Source organism: Lathyrus oleraceus, chromosome 1 (genome assembly GCF_024323335.1).
Source record: "Lathyrus oleraceus cultivar Zhongwan6 chromosome 1, CAAS_Psat_ZW6_1.0, whole genome shotgun sequence".
NCBI classification, from domain to species: Eukaryota; Viridiplantae; Streptophyta; class Magnoliopsida; order Fabales; family Fabaceae; genus Lathyrus; species Lathyrus oleraceus.
The window spans coordinates 462,170,419-462,189,281 of NC_066579.1; the positions used below are offsets into that span (position 1 = coordinate 462,170,419).

Sequence of the window (18,863 nt, forward strand, 5' to 3'; positions counted from 1 at the left end):
AACCGACTCCCTTACCCTTTCTCTTTGGTCGCGAGACCATTTCCTTTCCAGGTTTCTCTGAGCGTTTCCTTTCCCTATCTTGGGATAAATAACGCGCAGTGGCGGCTCTGTGTTGTGTTTTTATTTGAGTCCCGCCGGTTGTTTTTTCGCAGGATGCGACACCCCATACCACCACCAACAAATTGACCATCAACCTAAGACTCAACATCGCTTCGCACCCACCCCATCACCCTACTAAAGTCGCCTAAGCCATAATACCCAACGATCATTCAACACCAACCGCCCATCCTCCTACCGTAGCCAAGAAGCCCAAACCTCACAAAACCAAAACATCCAACAACCCTATCTCTACCAAACACCCCAACAACCTTTCCAACCTTTCCTCGATGCATCGTTCATACCCATGTCTCCCTTCAACCTTCCCGGTCGCCCATCAATGAGTCAACCACTTCCCAACTTCTCTGGCATGGGTCAATGCTAATGTAAAGCTCCCTATTCAAATATTTGTCTTCCTAATAAAACACAATAAGGTAAAAAAATCTTGATTCGTATCACAACTTTGATAACTTTTTGGGTTTAGACTCATTCCTTTCCGGATATTTGAATACTGTCGTAGAGCTCCCTGTCCAGATACTCGTCTCCACGTAAAATCAACTTTAACTCATCAAACTTCTTTTTTCGTCCGCGTGCGAATTCAAAACCCTTTTTCAAAAATGAGTGTGTTTTAGCCATTTCAAAGTGAAACAAACAAAGACTTGTGCCTTTAAGAGAGAGCATCAAGTAAAGGTTTAACCGCTTAAATGCAACCTAAGCATCACTCTTTAAAAGCAACTAACAAACAATTTTTTTCTACTTAGAACTATGTAGCGTTGAGATCCACATCGCACTTGAAGATACGTAGAAGCAGGATTTTTAAATCTTGTCAGACACCCTAATAAAAATCTTAGGTTTAGTCTTTGCTTTTAGCATGTTTGTTTTTGGATTTGTAATGGCTTTATAGCCTAGTTTATCTTTGTAATTTTAAGATAAATCTAATGTTTGTGCATCTTTTTGATGTTATTTTAGTTGTTCTCTCATATTTTTGGGTGTGTAAGTGCTAACACAACCCTTGCATGATTGGCCTTGTGTATGCTATTCTTTATGCATACTAACTTGGTTGAATACCTTACCCTTGGCCAAATTATGGCAAAAAATGGGAGTAGTGGTGTTGCTTAGGCAACATGTTGTTGTTTAGTACTAACCCCATTTGGGAAAGTGTTAATGTTGTGCTCCATGTTGTAGCATCGAGCAAGACATCTGATCATGATCCATGTATATGCAAAAACAAATCTATCTATGTTAATAATATTCAGTGATATCAACTACTAACTGATTTTTGTGTGCATGATTAAGTATGTGAACGATTGCATGTTGATACATGTTAGTTAGTATGATTGTATGCTACTAACTATGATATACTAGGTTCATGCATGACTAAGTCTGTGAAGGATTGCATGACTGTCTGTTTGGTTTGGAGAAAACTGGATGAACTATGTGAAAATATCTAGATGAAGATGTTATTGACTTTTGTTGTTGTTGGTGCTTAACTCTAATACATGAAGATGTTGCTACTAAAATGCTCAAAAGATCCAGTACATCTACTGAATGTCACTTGTTATGATTGAAGAAGTGCTTTTGTATCTTTAAGAGTTGTTTTGCCACAATTTGTCAAAGGGGGAAATTGTTGCTCATATGAGTTTGACCCTTTGGATTGACTGCATTTTAGCAAAATAACAACTTGAAAATTTTTCCAAGTGTTCAAGATTGGTCTAGCTTGCTAAAGCTGTATGAAGCTTTAGAAACGTCACATGTTAGGCGCGATGCTCCGACATGTTTGTACGTCATCTGGGCCTTGTGCAACAGGCGCCCAAATTTTGCATTTGAGAGTGTTTTTTTACAGAAGATTTGTTAAATATTTTATTGTTATTGATTTAACAGTATGATTAAATGATTTGTTTGAATGCTGGATGAAGTTTAATTCGAATTTAAATGAAAATTTGAATTTGAATTTGAATTAAAAACAAATCGTATATTGTTGGAGATACTCAAGGATCAAATCAAATATCCAATATATTCTGCATTAATTTTGGACAAATTCAAAGATATTATCCGAGAGGAAAAAGTTACACTGTTATAAGGATCTCAAACCTACATTGGAAAGTAATCACTCCCATTGAAGATCTTAAAGTGTCTAGATTTTGTGATGTGTATTCACACTAATGCCCTAATAGGATTAGTGTTAAATATTTATGTACACCTCTATGTTTCAGTAATTTGACATAAAAAGTTTGTCTAGTTTAGTTGTAATCAATATTGTTTATGTACACCTATATGTTTTAGTAACTTGACATAAAAGGCATGTCTAGTTGAGTTGTAACCTCCAACATTTTTTATCTTGTGAAGGTTGAAGTTGATCATTAGGGTTTAATGGTTGTTTGCCCCTGCCACTGAGATTGTGACAGAGAAGAAAGTGAGTAGATTCTCATATTTAGGAAAAACTCTAAATAGAAAGTCATTGGGTAGTTAGGAAGGGGAATTGAACAACATAATGTTTATTGTTGCTTATAAGTCTAAATGTACTAAGTTACTAATAGTGAATTTCCTTTCTTGGATTGTGGACTCAATCCCCTAGATGTAGGTGTAATTTCACCGAACTGGATAAACAATTTGATTGTGTTCTTTCTTCCTTTTCTGCTCCTTCATCTATTACTAATTAATATATTGTTTCTGTTGTATCTTATCGCAATCTTACTAGAACATCGTGTTCGATATCTATCTAAAGAATAAAATTACAGAACTCATATTATAAATAAAAAAATTCAAAACCGTTATTTATTTTTTGAATTAGGTTTGCGTTCCTTCACACATTTGTTTTAATTAAAAGTGCTATTGAATTAAAATTCATAAATTAATTTTGAAGTGTGATAGTAGATTTAAATTTAAATTGGATTTGTTATTTTAGGGTAAATTTGTTAACTTTGGTGTTTCGTACTATCTTCTCTCTTTCATAGAGTTAAAAGAGCTCACACCACACCACAAACCTTTCCAATCTCAATTGGAAATTTCCATGGCAAATCCAAAACTCTTCTTCTTCTTCCTCTTCCTCGTCTCTCTATGCATCTCCACCTTCGTTCACTCCGATTCTCATTTCGAAGGCTTCGAAGCTGAAGACGATGAAGTCGAATTCGAAGAATCATCTATCGATCCAGCTTCACTCCGATCACCTCCCTCTCAATCTCTTTCCACCGATCCCAATCCTAACCCTAACCCTAACCCCACTCCTTCTCCACCCTCCGATCTTCCCAAATCCACACCTCCCTCAGCCACAACCTTCGATTTCTGGGACGACGATGAATTCGAAGGTCTTCCCACTGAACAACACCCTGACCTACATGTTCCAATCGCCGATCCCAAATCTACCGATAGTAACAACAACACCACTTCCTCCAACGATCACGTTAAGCCTCCTCCACGTTCCTTCACTGTTGAAATCATATGCGGAAGTTTTCTGATTACGTTCGCGATCAATTACTTCACCGGTAAAAAGGAAAACGAAAACATAGCACTTTCATGGGCTTCACAGTTCGCTGCTAAAGATTCGATATTCGAGAAAAATTTCAGTCTTTTAGGGATCGGTGATGGCGGTGATGATACTCCTTTGTTGTTGAAAGAAGGGCAGACAACTTTCAAGTTTTATGCTAGTGGTAGAAGGTATTGTCAAGGGTTGTTGGCTACGTTGGAGTTGAAGAGTAGACACGATCTCATTGCGAGGATTTATAATTTGGTGGTTCCTGCTAAGGATGAGATTACTTTTGAGGTTTATATGAATGATGATTCTATGGATCATGTGGTTTTTGCTATGGCTAGGAAGAAGGCTGCTAAAGCTATGCATAAGGATTTTAGGGATTTGCAGAGGTTTGCTACTATTATGACTCCTCCTACTTCAAGGAAGTGGGTTACTGATGATCTTGCAGTTATTTCTGAGTCCAGGGAAGTTGCTTCTGATTTGATCACTGATGCTCTCATTGACCAGGTTCAGTTTCCATTCTAATCTTTGCTTTTATATTCATTGTTTCCATTTTCATGTTTTAATTATGCTATGATTCATGCCAAAAGAGAGTGAGGGAGTGAAAAAGAGGATAAAATTGATGGATCTATCTGTTTGCTGACTGTTGAATGTTGATATCTTATAGAGGTCAAGAAGAAGCTCTGAGTTTTTCCAACCTAGTAGTTTTTTTTGTTGCAAAAGTTTCAACCTAGTATTTATCTATTTTGGTCCCTTGTGTTAGTTGTTCGGATGAAATTGTTAAGACACTACTTTGTCATACTTAGTATCAATAACAATGATAGTTATGCATCCAACGATTTAAAGAGATGTATTATGGCATTTTAGTTAAGTACTTATTTAATAACTATAATGTTATATATGAGCTTCCTAATTATAAGCAAAAATGGGTCAGATCTTGTCATAAGCACTTGAATTATAATTTGAATATGCACACTGAGAAGCTATTTGTGCTCCCAACTTCACTTTTTGTTGTAAAAATAGAATTTGGGGTGGATGGAAATTGAGGAGGGGTAAGGGTAAATTCCAGAGGAACTGTTTCTATATGCTATCACGAGGAGGGAGCTGATTGCAGATATTCCACACACTATCCTTCTTGACTCTCAAACATATATTTTTGTTGTTAAAATAGAATTTGGGGTAGATGGAAATTGAAGAGGCGTAAGGTTAAGTTCCAGATGAACTGTTTCTATATGCTATCACGGGGTGGGAGCTTATTGTGGATAGATCATACACTATCCTTCTTGACTTTCCCAAACAATGACAATAGTGCTGATGTCACAAGACAAATATATAAGCTCCTCTTGACCCCCCACCCCCTTTTGTGGTTGTTTCTTTTATATAACTTCGGTATCCTACTTAATTGTTCTAGTTTTTTATTCCTCTGGTAGTGTTTGTTTGTTACATATTCTCTTTATGTTAGATCTGTGAACTAGACATGTGCACAAATGTTTCAATTTATTAATAAGTATTTCATTACTGTTGGCTTCATTTAGCATACTCGCTCATATTCAAGGTTACTTGAAGTTTCAAGTTTCTTATGGAAAGTGTCTTGGATGATTGGCATAGTTCTTATTTTATCGGAATTAAAGTTTGTTCTTGGACTCAAAATCAACTATTTTTTATGTACTGCAGGTTTTTGGTGACAAGGCTTTTGAGAAATTTGGAAAAGGACTAATTTCAGTTCATTTCTCCGACAATCACCCTGGCATCCACAAGAAATTGCTGCTGTTCAAGTTTGTTCTTCCAGCTGCTAAAAATATGGCTGATATGACTCGACTGGTGGCTCTTGTTCCATATTATATCGACTTGATTGGAAGATATAAATTGAGTTCTCAGGTGGGTTATATTGATCTATCGTATTACCAATGTACGCTTGGCTTAAGTAATTTTTGAACATATTTTGATTGGTCCTTTACTACCAGGCTCGGTCTAAGACAGAGACTGCACGGCAAAAGGTTGCTCAAGAGGTACAGAAAGAACTTCGAAACATCCAACAAGAGGCCATGCAAAGAAGAAAGGCGGAGAGGAAAAAGATGTTGGAGGAGGCTGAGGCAAAGCTCGGTGCAGAGGCCATTCGAAAGAAAGAAGCAAAAGAACGTGCTCGCCAAATGAAAAAGTCAATGCCAAGGATGAAAATGTCCCGTGGTGCCTAATTCTCGATGATTCGTGAGTAGAAGTGAAGGCCATCCCCACCCAGCGTTCGTTGTAGTTGGGTCCTTGCCTTTTGTAGAATCATGGCAATGTACTTTGTTAGTTTTCATTTGCTCTCAAGTTAGCTAGATAGATGTGACCACATTTTGGTGGATTTGAATTTAGAAACATTCATAAGCTCCTGATAACTTTAATTTACTTATCCTTAATTTCTAGTTGAGTGTTTGTTTTGTTTCCCTTTTTCTTTGTCAACATGCTGAAAGTGCATGGAGTCACAAATGCCTAATGAACTTTTAATTAAAAAAGGCACTTGCTATTTTCCTTAATAAGCTCTGTTAAGTGGGGCATTTTTGTAAAGTTAAGTTAAAGTATCAACATAATTGCTGATGTTGATTGCATAAATGGTAAAATAAATAGATTTTAAGAATCTGAATCTTGTTAGGGAAAGAAGAATTTTAAAAAGTTAAACAAAATAAACTGAAAAAAAAGTTAATTTGAACCAATTCTTTTCTTTTTTGATTACAAAGATGAAAATAGCAAATCCAATTCAGTTTGGACTATCCCAGTTACAATACAGCAGCTGTCATACGCCAAAATACCATATTTTAAAACAATTGTGGTTCCAAAATGGCTGCTGTCATGCACAAAATAGACATGCTCAACAAGCATTGATGTTGTTGTCATGTCATGTTTTAGAAAACATGCTTTGATCTTGCAGAAAATGATATACTGTTTTATTTAGATAAAAATGCTTTCGTACAAATGATGTTGGAAATTATGTGAATCCCAAGAAAATCCTCATATTGAAATCCTTAGCAAATCTATCGTCAATTTCTCCATCATTAACAAAGCATCTTCTGCAGAACAGTTCTTTCCTTCTCCTACAAAACCAAAACCATCCAAATAGAGAACAATCACTTTCACTAATCACAATACAACATGTGTGAACAATTTCTTTAGTTCATAATATCAATTGTTTAAATTAAAAAAAAGTTCACAGGTCGTGTCAGGATCGACTAAAACAATACAAATAATACGGGAAAAAGGCACAAAATTACCAACACCCAGAACAAAGGCAAACACAAGAAAATAAAACCCTGAATTCCATCCGCACACAAAATCAACTACCAAGGGAAAAAGCAAACAGAAGATCCATGTATATACATAGTTAATTTTTTGCCTTTAATAAATAAATGAAAGAATTGGAAGAGGTGAGAAGAAAACATACTATAAAAGGGTTGTGCTTGATTTTTTCTATGAGTGTGCTGGTTTAGAGGACAAGTGGAAATAGGAAGCACAGGTAGATTTTGGCAATTGCATATTTCAATCATATAACTATCTGGATCATGAAACAAGAGTTGATCTACTTCAATTCCACTATCTGGATCATGAAACAAGAGTTGATCTACTTCAATTCCACCATCTTCCACAGCTGCTCTCACATATTCAATCTTCATTGCATCAAGCTTCTTCATTATAATCTTCATGTCTGAGCACTGAAACTAAATATGATTTTCTTTCGGATTCATCTCTCCTCTTTTCACTGTAACTTTATGTGACTCTAGTAGGTGAATGCCAATGCCATAATTGAATAACCTATTCAATATATCCATATTATTATTAACCGAAATGATAAAATTAACTTGTTTATTCAAACATGGCGTATAAAAGACTAGTTGAAAAGTTACCAAGCTCCTTCAAATTTGAAGGAAGATGGCCTCTTAATAAGGACAAATCCGAGGACATTTTCATAGAATTTCACAGATTCTTGCACACTCCTACAAACAAAAGAGACGTGGTTCATTGAAACCAGAGGAAGAGGCATTGGAAAAATATTAGTGTGTAATCATGCAGCTGTAGAAGCAGCACCAGAGTGATATGTTCAAACTTCATATACACACATGAACATGATCATTATTAGTTTTATCAACCAACTACTTTCACTCTTTTGTGGTTGTATCATGCCCTACGTGCTTCTTTCACCAAAAACCTGGGATAAGTTGTATAACATGAAAATAAAGTCGTATAATCGAATATAATATTGATTATTCAATTTTGGTTTTTCCATTTACTGTCTTACCTTGAATGGGTAGACTCAATAACATGTACATGTTTTCGAGTGTAATGGTACATTCACCGGTTGGAATATGAAAAATGTGTGTTTCGGGACTCTATCTTACTTATAGAGCAATGATAGATTTATCATCAAAGGAGTAGGACGCGAATCTGATAGCATGACCAAAACCAACACGCTCTAAATAAGGTCAAATTAATTCATCGTGTGGGATATATTCATGTACGTGAGTACGAAATCTGCTTGGGTCCTAAAAAGAAAGCATGAATAAGTTATTGATTATAATGTTTAGTTAGAAAATTTTAAAAACAATCAAAGTGAAAAAACAACTTACATAAGAATTAATGTTGTTGAAAGATCCTTTATGTTTTCCTATATTTGTCCAAGAAAGCCATTTTACACTGAGAAACTCATTATAGGTTAGGATCATTGTTCTCCATTAGAGGTTTAAAGTGGAGTTCAATGTTAGAGTCAGGACAATTGTTTAGTGAAAACTGCTTGAAAATTATGAAGGAGGAATATATGTATCTAACACACATCTGGTCACAAGATTTGTGTGTCAAAATTATAACTTCAGTGTACAAGAGACAATAGACCACAATGACGGGCGACAAATGAGATACTACCTAGTCGAACTACATAAAGTTTGGTGCATCTACGAAAAATTTCAAGCTTTCTGTTTGCGTTGCTCCTGTGTCATTACGCCATGTTCTAGTATTTGTCAAGATGCATTCTTGCATCTATCAGACATTTACAAGATCACAAACGTATTTGGTGTCTACACCAATAACTTCCTAATGGTATCCAGCAAGAAATATTGACCGACATATAAGACGGAACAAAAAAGATCACCCACCAACACACGTATTGGAACTGAAATGGATATATCTTAAAAAATAGAAAGAATGTGAAATATGTCATCTTACATGTCACACACGAAAACATTGTCCCAATGTTGGAACAAGTTCTTGATAAGATTTATTTATGTTGTTAAATTTTTTGTAAACATCACATTTAATATATAACAATTTTTTGTTACAACAAAACGAACACCAACACCTCTAAAACAACAACACAAACAACAAATGAAAATACTTAAGACTACAAAATATCTAATACCATACAATAATCAAAACAATTTTACATGTTCCATACATCATATCCCTAACATGATTGTCATTCTTATTTGGCAACCAACGACGCTGGATGTCATCATTGTCATCTGCAATAGATATGTTCGAAACAAGTCTATATATTCTTCTAACTCTTTCATCATTTTTAATCTCTCTGAATAATCAAAGGTTCAAGTTAGTCTCAAGTTGCTCGAAATTCCAGTTACGCTAAAAACAGATCTTCATCGAGGACTTGGTTCTCGAATAAAAAATATGCTCATAAATACTCATCTTAGAACAAATGAACAAAACAATTTAGAAGAAATTGAGAAGAGGTATGAAAAAATAGTTCACATCACATCTCTATTTATACAAAATTTTGTAAAAAGTAGATTTCGATTCAAAATTAGTGCATCATATTAAAATATAATATAAAATATTATACAATTATATTTAATAATATAAATTGAAAAAAAAAACATAAGAGTGTTTACATCCGATTGACGATCATTTTGTTGGGTTTGAGCTTCCTTCCTATATCGGAAAATATCTCGATTAGTCTATTTGTCTCACTTATTTAAGTAGAGAGGATCAATTTAGGGTTGAGAGAGATAAAGAGAAAATAAGGATTCAAAAGAGAGAAAAAATGAGAAATTCATTCTCATTTTTCTGCAACAAGTCTCACTAAATTGACAATCTCCAATTCGTTAACCGTCAGATCAAACTCAAATTTGGAGGGTAGGTTCGTAACACATATATTTAAATTTTGACCTTTCAGAATTTCAAAAAAAATGTATGAGGTGAGAGTTATCTGCTTCACACTGAAGCTGTAGATTTGAGAATTTTTTCCAGCTTTTTTATTCTTATTTGTAAGCTAGTTTACTTTGTGATTTGTGGTTGTTAGCACTAGTTTGTGAATCACTTTAGTACTCTATTGTACCCTTAGTTGATTATAGTGAAGTTATTTCTTTGGTCTGGATGACTCTTGTTTTTTACTCTCATTTTGAGGGGTTTTCCACATTAAAAATATCGTTGTTCTTTTGTTCCTTTATTTGTTCGATTTCCTGTCTTATATTTGTTATTGATCCTCAAAGTTCCTACAAGTCTGGGGAATTTTATATCTGTTGCATATTAGTCTGTTATTGTGTCTTAATTTCCCATCAAAGTGGCATCAGAGCTCTTGGTTAAAGGTTATTTTAGTTGTTTGGATGATGGAGTCAAATACAAAGATGAAGAGGGTATTGTTGAATGGTTCCAATTACCATTTATGGAATGACAAGATGAAAGACTTACTATTTATGAAGAAATTGCATTTACTGTTTTTTAGTTCCGTAAAACCAGATTTTGTGTCTGATGAAGAATGAGAGTTCGAACATCAATAGGTATGTGGTTTTATTCAAAAATATGTAGAAGATAATGTTTATAATCATATTGCTAATGAGACACATGGAAAAACATTGTGGGTGAAGATAAAGTCTTTGTATGCCTCTAAATCAAGGAATAATAAATTATTCTTGTTGAATAACTTCATAAGTTTGAAGTATAAGGAGGGGACTTATATTTCAGATCACTTGAGTGGATTTCAAGGGCTCCTTGATCAAATGTCAAGAATAAGTATCAAATTTGATGATGAAATTTTGGGACTATTTCTATTGCTATCTTTACTAGAGTCTTGAGAGACGTTTCTGGTTTCTGTCACAAGTTCTGCTCCTAGAGGTGTTGTTTATTTGAAAATGGCTAAGGGTGGTATTCTTAATAAGGATATGAGAAGGAAGACACAGGGTTCCTTATCTCAACCCGAGGTACTTGTCACTTAAAATAGGGGAGAAGTCATAAAAAGGAACCAAAGGGTGGTAAAGAGAATAGGAGAAACAAGTCCAAGCCGCGATACAAGAATCTGGAGTGTCATTATTATCAAAAAACAGGACACATATAGAAGTAATGCTATAAGTGGAAAAGAGATAACAAAGACAGAATGGTAAGTCTAAACAAAGAGGCTATGAAGACCATGATGATGATCATGTTACTACTGCTACTAGAGATGATCTTGTTATTCTTCGTGATCACGAGTTCGTTAATCTTGTATCAGACGAGAGCATGTGGATAGTGGATAATGGTGCTACATTGCATGTTACACCAAGGAAGGATTTCTTCACATCTTATACTTCTGGTGATTTTGGAGTGTTGAATATAGGTAACGGTGATATATATATATATATATATATATATATATATATATATATATATATATATATATATATATATATATATATATATATATATATATATATATATATATATATATATATATATATATATATATATATATATATATATATATATATATATATATATATATATATATATATATAAGGTCATTGGTGTTGGTGATATTTTCTTGCAAACCAACATGGGAATGCAATTGTTGCTTAAAGGTATCAAACATGCTCCATATGTCTGTTTTAATTTGATCTATGTGCATATGTTAGATGATTATGGTTATGATAATCACTTTGGTTCTGAAAAGTATAAATTCAACAAAGGTAACTTGGTTGTGGCTAGAGGGGAAAGCTTTCTAAACTGTATTAGACATAAGCCTTGGTTGCTAGGGACAATGTGAATGCTATCTGTCGCATTACGCGAAAAACCGGAGGGAAAACGAAACAACAGAGCCGCCACCGTGCGTTATTTATCCCAAAGGAGGGAAAGGAAACGCTCGAAGTAAACCTGGAAAGGAATGGTCTCGCGACCAGAGATGGATGGGTACGGGAGTCGGTTATTCGAAGGGAAGGTATTAGCACATGATCAAACACAAGCACAAGAGAGCAAGCACACACACTATATGCAAACAAGTGGCTCATACAAGGCTAGGCTTTAGTCAAGGGGTCAAATCAACCTCGACAAACAAGCCAACTGGAATGGGGTGTTGTTAGCTCTTAACCCTAACATTGAGAGTTAGGGTGAAGCAGATGAAATGGAGATGAGGGTTATGCCTCATAGCTCTTATCCCTGGCCTGGGAGAGCTTGAATCAAATAGAAAGTGTGGGAGTTCAGAATGAATGAACTCTTCTCCACATGACTGACTCTACAAGATTTTGGATTCTTATTCAAAGTGCATCAACACAGGGTGTGAGCAGGATGAATGACACAACTGAATAGCAGGGGATGGATTGCACATCCCTTTTATCTTCCAATTGCCTCTTAAGAGGACTTAACCTGCTTGGCACAAAATTAAACAACCACAAACATTGCCTCTTAAGGAGGGCTTCAGACAAGTGCCTGCCAAAGTAACATGACAGGTCTTCCAGACTACATGAAGATCAAGGAATTATACCTCAGTGGTATGCCAACCACAAGCAAGCAAAGCAAAGTTCAAATGAACTTAAAGCAACTTAAGTACCTGTGGAAACAGCTAAACCAATCAGTACAATACTCAGACAAACAATCAACAGTTAATATCAAACAGACAACCCAGTATGCAACACATAAGCCATAAACACAAGTGAACCATCATCAAGGCCTACAAAATAGCAAACGTTAGCCAACAATAACAAATGATTAAGCTCAAATGAAGGAGCAACATCAATCATGGAGATGCATACTTGAACCTGAAATTCACAACTCAAATGTAAGTAACAAACCACTAGGTCAAAGCCTAGGGTCAAAAGTGAATCAAAAATCCAAAACAGAAGCTCAAACTCAACATGAATCATATTTAATCAATCAAGAACAAGTCCTAAAAAGAACCAAATCAAAATCAATAAGCAAGTTCATGTAATAGGCAAGAGAAGTCAAATACCAATTCAAGGCATACATTTGAACATTAAGAATGAAAATTCCCAATCAAAACAGAAATGATTCAAATAATTCTGGAAAAACTCATGAGCATTCAACACACCCAAAACATCCATCATACAAAAAATAAGAAGCATTAGAAGTCATTTGATATGGAAATTAAATTGCACAAGTTGAACAACCAAATGTGTGACACAAATTGTCACACCATGCAAACATAAGCATAAAACAGAAATGATGAATGGGAAAAATACCAAACCAAGCCTAAAATATCCATTAACATGTCTAGAATCAGCATGTAAAATTTCAAGTCCATTGGATTAAAAACAAGCATTTCATGATAGTTTGAACAAAGCAAGATCATACATGCACACATGATCAATCAACCTAGCACAAATAAAATTCCAGCCATGCACAACTTTTGAAATCATGATCATAAGAAACTAGACATCACAAGGAACATTTTGCAAAAAATTGGGAGTGAATTGATGCATTTTTCAATTTAATATGGATTTTCTAAGTTGGTAGAAAAAAATGAAAATCAAAGTGTGAAGCATACATGAAATGTGGAGGGAAAAGGCTAAATGAGAAAACATTTGAAAATATGCCTTCGCCAGGAATCGATCCATGTAGCGATTTGAATGAGGCGCGCGCTTGATGAAACGCGGTCGTTTCACTTAAAAACCCTAGGCTAACCCAGAAATCTGTCGCTAGTTGGACGCTACCGTCGCTAATTCTGGAAAACAGCAAGATCTTCATCTTCTTCATGAAGATGAAGATGAACATCACATGAACCTCATCCAAATTTCCAGAAATTTCCAGAAATGTCCAGAATTCAAAAAAAAATATATCACTCAAATCCTTATTCCATGTACATCATAGATCAACTAACAATTTATCCTAAAACATCAAAACAAGTTCAAATCGTGCAAAATAAAATTGATGAACCAAACTTCAAGTGAGCATATCTCATGCTATAGTGCACCATTTTTCACGAATTTTAGCTCAGAATGCTCAGGGTTAAAAGATCTACACAAATATACACATGGATTTGAGAATAATTGAGATCGAATTTTCACCTTCTTGAAGATCAAGTTCTGGATTCACACGATTCAACGCTTGTAATGGTCCAGTTCTACTTGCTTTGAACTCCAATGAAGGTTGCTACAATAAACAGCACGCGAGAAGGCTTGAAACCAGCTTAATTTGAAATCTCCATTGATGCATTCAAGCTTGAGCATGCACGAAATTGAGCAGAAAAACACCAATGGTACGTCCAGTCTCACTCAGAACCACTCCATGATCAACAATTCAACAAGAGAAATGGTGCTTATGTGAGGAATTTGGAAGTTCTTTGTGAGATAAATTTGAGAATGGAAATTGGATCTAGATCTGAAACTTGTGTGTTATCACCAATGCAGTTACCATTAAGCTTATATATGTCCTCTTAATCATTCTGAAATTAACACTAAGCCAAGGTTAATGGAGATTAGGGAGTTTTAAGGTGTATGCACCAATTTGCATTTTCACTCCATGCATGAGATGGCCACGTGAACAGTACACAAATAAGGCCCAAAACCACTTAAAAATAGCCCATGCACACATTGGAAGTGGAATTACATGCATGTGATCAACCAAATTTGATTTTAGCAATTTCTCTTCAAAAACTTCATGAATAAGCAAGTGATCATATATTCCAATTTCATGCAATGTGATGAGGTATTTGGAAAATTCATGTCATGAGGAGAAATGTGCAAAAAGGAGCACTCAAATTGGAGTCTTGGTTCAAAAGATATGGCCATTTGAAGTTTCAGGCACACTTTGCAATGATTTGATCATAACTCTTTAACCATTCATCAGATGCTCATGATCTTGGACTTTCTGGAAATGGGAGAGAAAGATCTTCAACTTTCATGTTGGACAAAAATTCATTTGAAGCTTCTTTGATGTTGGAAAGTTGAGTTGAAGTTGGTCCAAAAACTTGCCATTTTTGGAAACTTGAAATTAGAGGTCACTTTCCATTTTGGGAAACTTTTGATCTGGCTTCAAAATCTTCAAGGTAGATGTTTGACATGTTAAATAACCTTATTTTTGGACATTAATGAAGTGTCTCAAACCATTTCTCCACCTCCTAGCCCTCAGTTGACTTTTATGGGCCTCAGATGACTTGGACATGCACTGTGGACTTTGAGCCTTCAACACTTGGCCAAATTACATCCAAATGAACCTTGGGTCATGTAAGCTCTCTAGAACCACCATAGGGCCTTCATATCATGGAAATGCTTTGCTCCTCTTGCACAATTGACTTCTCCTGATGCCAGTCTTGACTGATAAGATGCAACATGATATGCAATGACAATGCAATGTTAATGACCTAAAAATGAAATGAATGAATGAATGGGGGGTGAAAATTTGAGGTGCTACACTATCAACATGGAAGAATCTTTGTGGCACTGAAGACTTAGTCATATTAGTGAAAAGAGGCTGAATGTTGCAAAAAAGGATGCTCTTCCTAGATTAAAGAATATAGAATTGGATAAGTGTTCTCATTTCATGGCTGGTAAAAAAACTAGAGTATCTTTCAAGAGACATCCTCCCTCAAGGAAGTCAAAGTTGCTTCAATTGGTATATTCTGATGTTTGTGGTCCATTAAAGGTAAAATCCTTTAGTGGTGCATTTTATTTTGTTACTTTTATTGATGATTACTCCAGGAAACTACAAATTTATGCCTTGAAGACAAAAGACCAAGTGTGGGAAAAGTTCAAAGAATTACATGCTTTGGTTGAGAGGCAGACATGCAAGAATCTGGAATGTGTTCGTTCAAACAATGGTGGAGAGTGTTGTGGACCATTTTATTCCTATTGCAAACATCATGTTATTTCACATGAAAAGACTCCTCCTAAAACTCCCCAATTGAATGGTTTAGCAGAGAGGATGAATCGAACACTAATTAAGATACTAAGGTGTATGCTCTTTGAAGCTAAGTTTCCTAATCATTATTGGGGCAAGGCACTTTACACAACATTTCATGTTCTTAATCTCACTCCTATTGTTGTTTTGAACAGTGAAGTTCTAGAAAAACTTTTGTTTGGAAAGAATGTCAAGTATGACCATTTGAGAGTCTTTGCTTGTAAGGCTTTTGTGCGTATTCTAAGGGATGAAAGATCCAAGTTGGATGCAAAGTCAAAACAATGTATCTTCATCGACTATGGGCAAGATGAGTTTGGTTATAGGTTGTATGGTCATGTAGGGAAGAATCTTATTTGAAGCCGCGATGTGGTGTTTATCGAAGACCAAACTATTGAAGACATTTATAAGGTAGAGAACGCTACACCCAAGAAACATATAAGTTTGTCTAATATTGACCCGGTTCGGTTACCTATTCATAATCTGAATGTTATTGGTGGTGATGATCATAATGGTGGGCCATATGATTATATTGATGATCAACAACTTGAAGATGAGTTAAATATTCCAACTAATGATAGTGAAGGGGATAGCGATATGTCACATGATGAGAATCTTGGTGAAGCTCCAAAATCATCTCAAGTTCAACTTAGGAGGTCTAACAGTCAGAGACAACCTTCCACAAGGTATAATTTTGATGAGTATGTGACCTTGACTGATGAGGGTGAACCCGAGTGTTTTCAAGAGGCCATGGAAAGTGATAAAAATCAAAAGTGAATGGATGCAATACATGATGAGATGAAATCATTGCATGATAATCACACTTATGATTTAGTGAAGCTTCTGAAAGGAAAAAAGGGCTTTGGAAAAAATATGGATTTATAGAGTTAAACATGAGAGCAACTATAAGTATCCAAGATATACATATTAGTGGTGAAAGGTTTCCGTCAAAGAAAAGGTGTTGATTTTAATGATATTTTCTTACCTATTATAAAGATGTCATTAATTAGAACAGTGTTGAGTTTGGATGCTACTCTTGATTTAGGAGTTGAGCAAATGGATGTGAAAACGACTTTTCTTCATGGTGATTTTGAGGAAGAGATATACATGAAACAACCCGATGGTTTTCAAGTTAAAGGTAAAGAACATCACGTGTGTAGATTGATTAAGAGTTTATATGGGTTGAAGTAAGCTCCAAGGCAGTGGTACAAGAAGTTTGAGTCTGCTATGTGTGATCAAGGATACTAGAAGACTACTTTAGATTATTACGTCATTGTTAGAAAATTTTCTAACGATGACTTCATTATCCTGTTGTTATATCTTGATTATATTCTTATTGTAGGGAAAAGTATTTCTAACATTAACAGATTAAAGAAGAAATTTGGAGATTTTTTTCCATGAAAGACATGGGAGCAACTAAACATATTCTTGGCATTAGAATCATGCGTGACAAAAAAGATAAGAAACTTTGGATGTCACAAGAACATTATATAGAAAGAGTGTTGTAAAGATTCAAAATTGAAAGTTCTAAGGTGGTAAGCGTTCCTCTCGCTACTCATTTCAAGTTGAGTTCTAATAAAAGTCCTTCAAGTGAAGATGAAACATGTTCCTTATGCGTCTGTTGTTGGTATTTTGATGTATGCAATAGTGTGTACAAGACCAGATATAACACATGTTGTTGGTATAGTCAGTAGATTGTTGTCAAATCCAAGTAGAGAGTATTGAAGTGTTGTAAAATGGACTTTAAGGTATATTCGTGATACTACTTTTGTGAGGCTTTATTTTGGAGAAGATTAACCTACTATAGTAGGGTACTCTGACTCCGATATGGCTGGAGACATTAGTTCCAAAAAGTCCACTTCAGGCTACATGATTAAATTTGTAGGGGGAGTTGTGGTTTGGCAGTCCAGATTGCAAAAGTATGTAGCATTATCTACTACAGAGGTTGAGTTCATTGCAATTACCGAAGCATGAAAAAAGTTACTATGTTTGAAGAAATTTTTACAAGAGCTTGGTTTTGTTCAAGACAAATATGTGTTATTTGTTGACAGTCAAAATACTATTCATCTTGTAAGAATCCAACTTTTTATAATAGATCCAAACACATTGATGTGAAATATCATTTGATATGTGATATTTTAGATGCTAAGTTGTTGGAGTTAGATAAAGTTCATACAGATGATAATGGTTCTGATATGATGACTAAAGCATTACCAAGAGACAAATTTGAAGCTTGTTGTGATATCGCAAGTTTGGCGATTTTCTCCACATAGTTGTGAGGGGGAAATTTGTTGGGTTTAGGCTCCATTTCGATGTGGAGAAAGGCCTAATAATTAATCTATTTGTCTCACTTATTTAAATGAAGGTGATCAATTTAGGGTTGAGAGAGATAGAGAGAAAATAAGGATTCAAAAGAGAGAAAAAGGGAGAGAAACTCATTCCCTTTTTTCTGCAACCTAAATCGACGATCCCCAATTTGTTAACCGTCAGATCAAGCTCAAATTTGGAGGGAAGGTTAGGAACACATGTATCTAACATTTTACTGTTTAGAATTTTAAAACAACGTCTAACGTGAGAGTTATCGACTTCACACTGAAGCTGTAGATTTGAGAAATTTTCAGCTTTTTGATTCTTATTTGTAAGTTAGTTTGCTTTGTGATTTGTGGTTGTTAGAACTAGTTTGTGAATCACTTTAATACTCTTTTGTATCCTTAATTGATTATATTGAAGTTATTTCTTTGATCTGGACGACTCGTGGTTTTAATTCTCATATTGAGGAGTTTTCCACGTTAAAAATATCAGTATTCTTTTGTGCCTTTATTTGTTCGATTTGTTGTCTTATATTTGGTGTTGATACTCAAGGTTCCTACAAGTATGGGAAATTCCAAAACCACCGGAACCAATTATTTTCTCAAATTTGTTTGTAGCACTTTCAATTTCAGCTAAGCTGAAGCAGTGAGCAAATTCTGCAGAATGACAAAGTAAAGAAAAATACCATGCTACAAATCTTCAAATAAACTATACTATTACATAAAATGACATGAGACTGGGAATATTATTATAACTAGATTAAGACCCGCGCGATGCGCAGTTATAAATTACATTTTATTTGTTTTTTATTTAATTGTAATTATGTTAAGAATTATTATTTTTTAAAAATATGATCGATAATTTTATATTACTGATAACTTATTATGAATTATAATTGAGACTTATT

At 34.9% G+C, this 18,863-nt stretch overlaps 1 protein-coding gene and 1 pseudogene across 1 annotated transcript; one reads left to right on the top strand and one right to left on the bottom strand.

The window, feature by feature from the left end:
- Positions 1 to 3,003: 3,003 nt before the first annotated feature.
- LOC127085941 (uncharacterized protein At5g49945) lies at positions 3,004 to 5,973 on the top strand. Its single transcript, XM_051026526.1, has 3 exons — positions 3,004 to 4,072; positions 5,240 to 5,443; positions 5,530 to 5,973. The coding sequence occupies exons 1-3, from the start codon at positions 3,107 to 3,109 to the stop codon at positions 5,758 to 5,760; spliced, it is 1,401 nt and encodes a 466-aa protein (XP_050882483.1). The 5' UTR covers positions 3,004 to 3,106; the 3' UTR covers positions 5,761 to 5,973.
- A 224-nt stretch (positions 5,974 to 6,197) lies between these two features.
- LOC127085949 (glyoxylase I 4-like) lies at positions 6,198 to 7,733 on the bottom strand (annotated as a pseudogene).
- Between the last annotated feature and the right edge of the window lie 11,130 nt (positions 7,734 to 18,863).

Bases quoted from the DNA above. Each gene is read 5' to 3' on its own strand.
- LOC127085941 (XM_051026526.1), top strand. From the start codon at position 3,107: ATGGCAAATCCAAAACTCTTCTTCTTCTTCCTCTTCCTCGTCTCTCTA. The intron at 4,073-5,239 runs GTTCAGTTTCCA...TATGTACTGCAG, and splicing joins CTGATGCTCTCATTGACCAG to GTTTTTGGTGACAAGGCTTT. The intron at 5,444-5,529 runs GTGGGTTATATT...CTTTACTACCAG, and splicing joins GATATAAATTGAGTTCTCAG to GCTCGGTCTAAGACAGAGAC.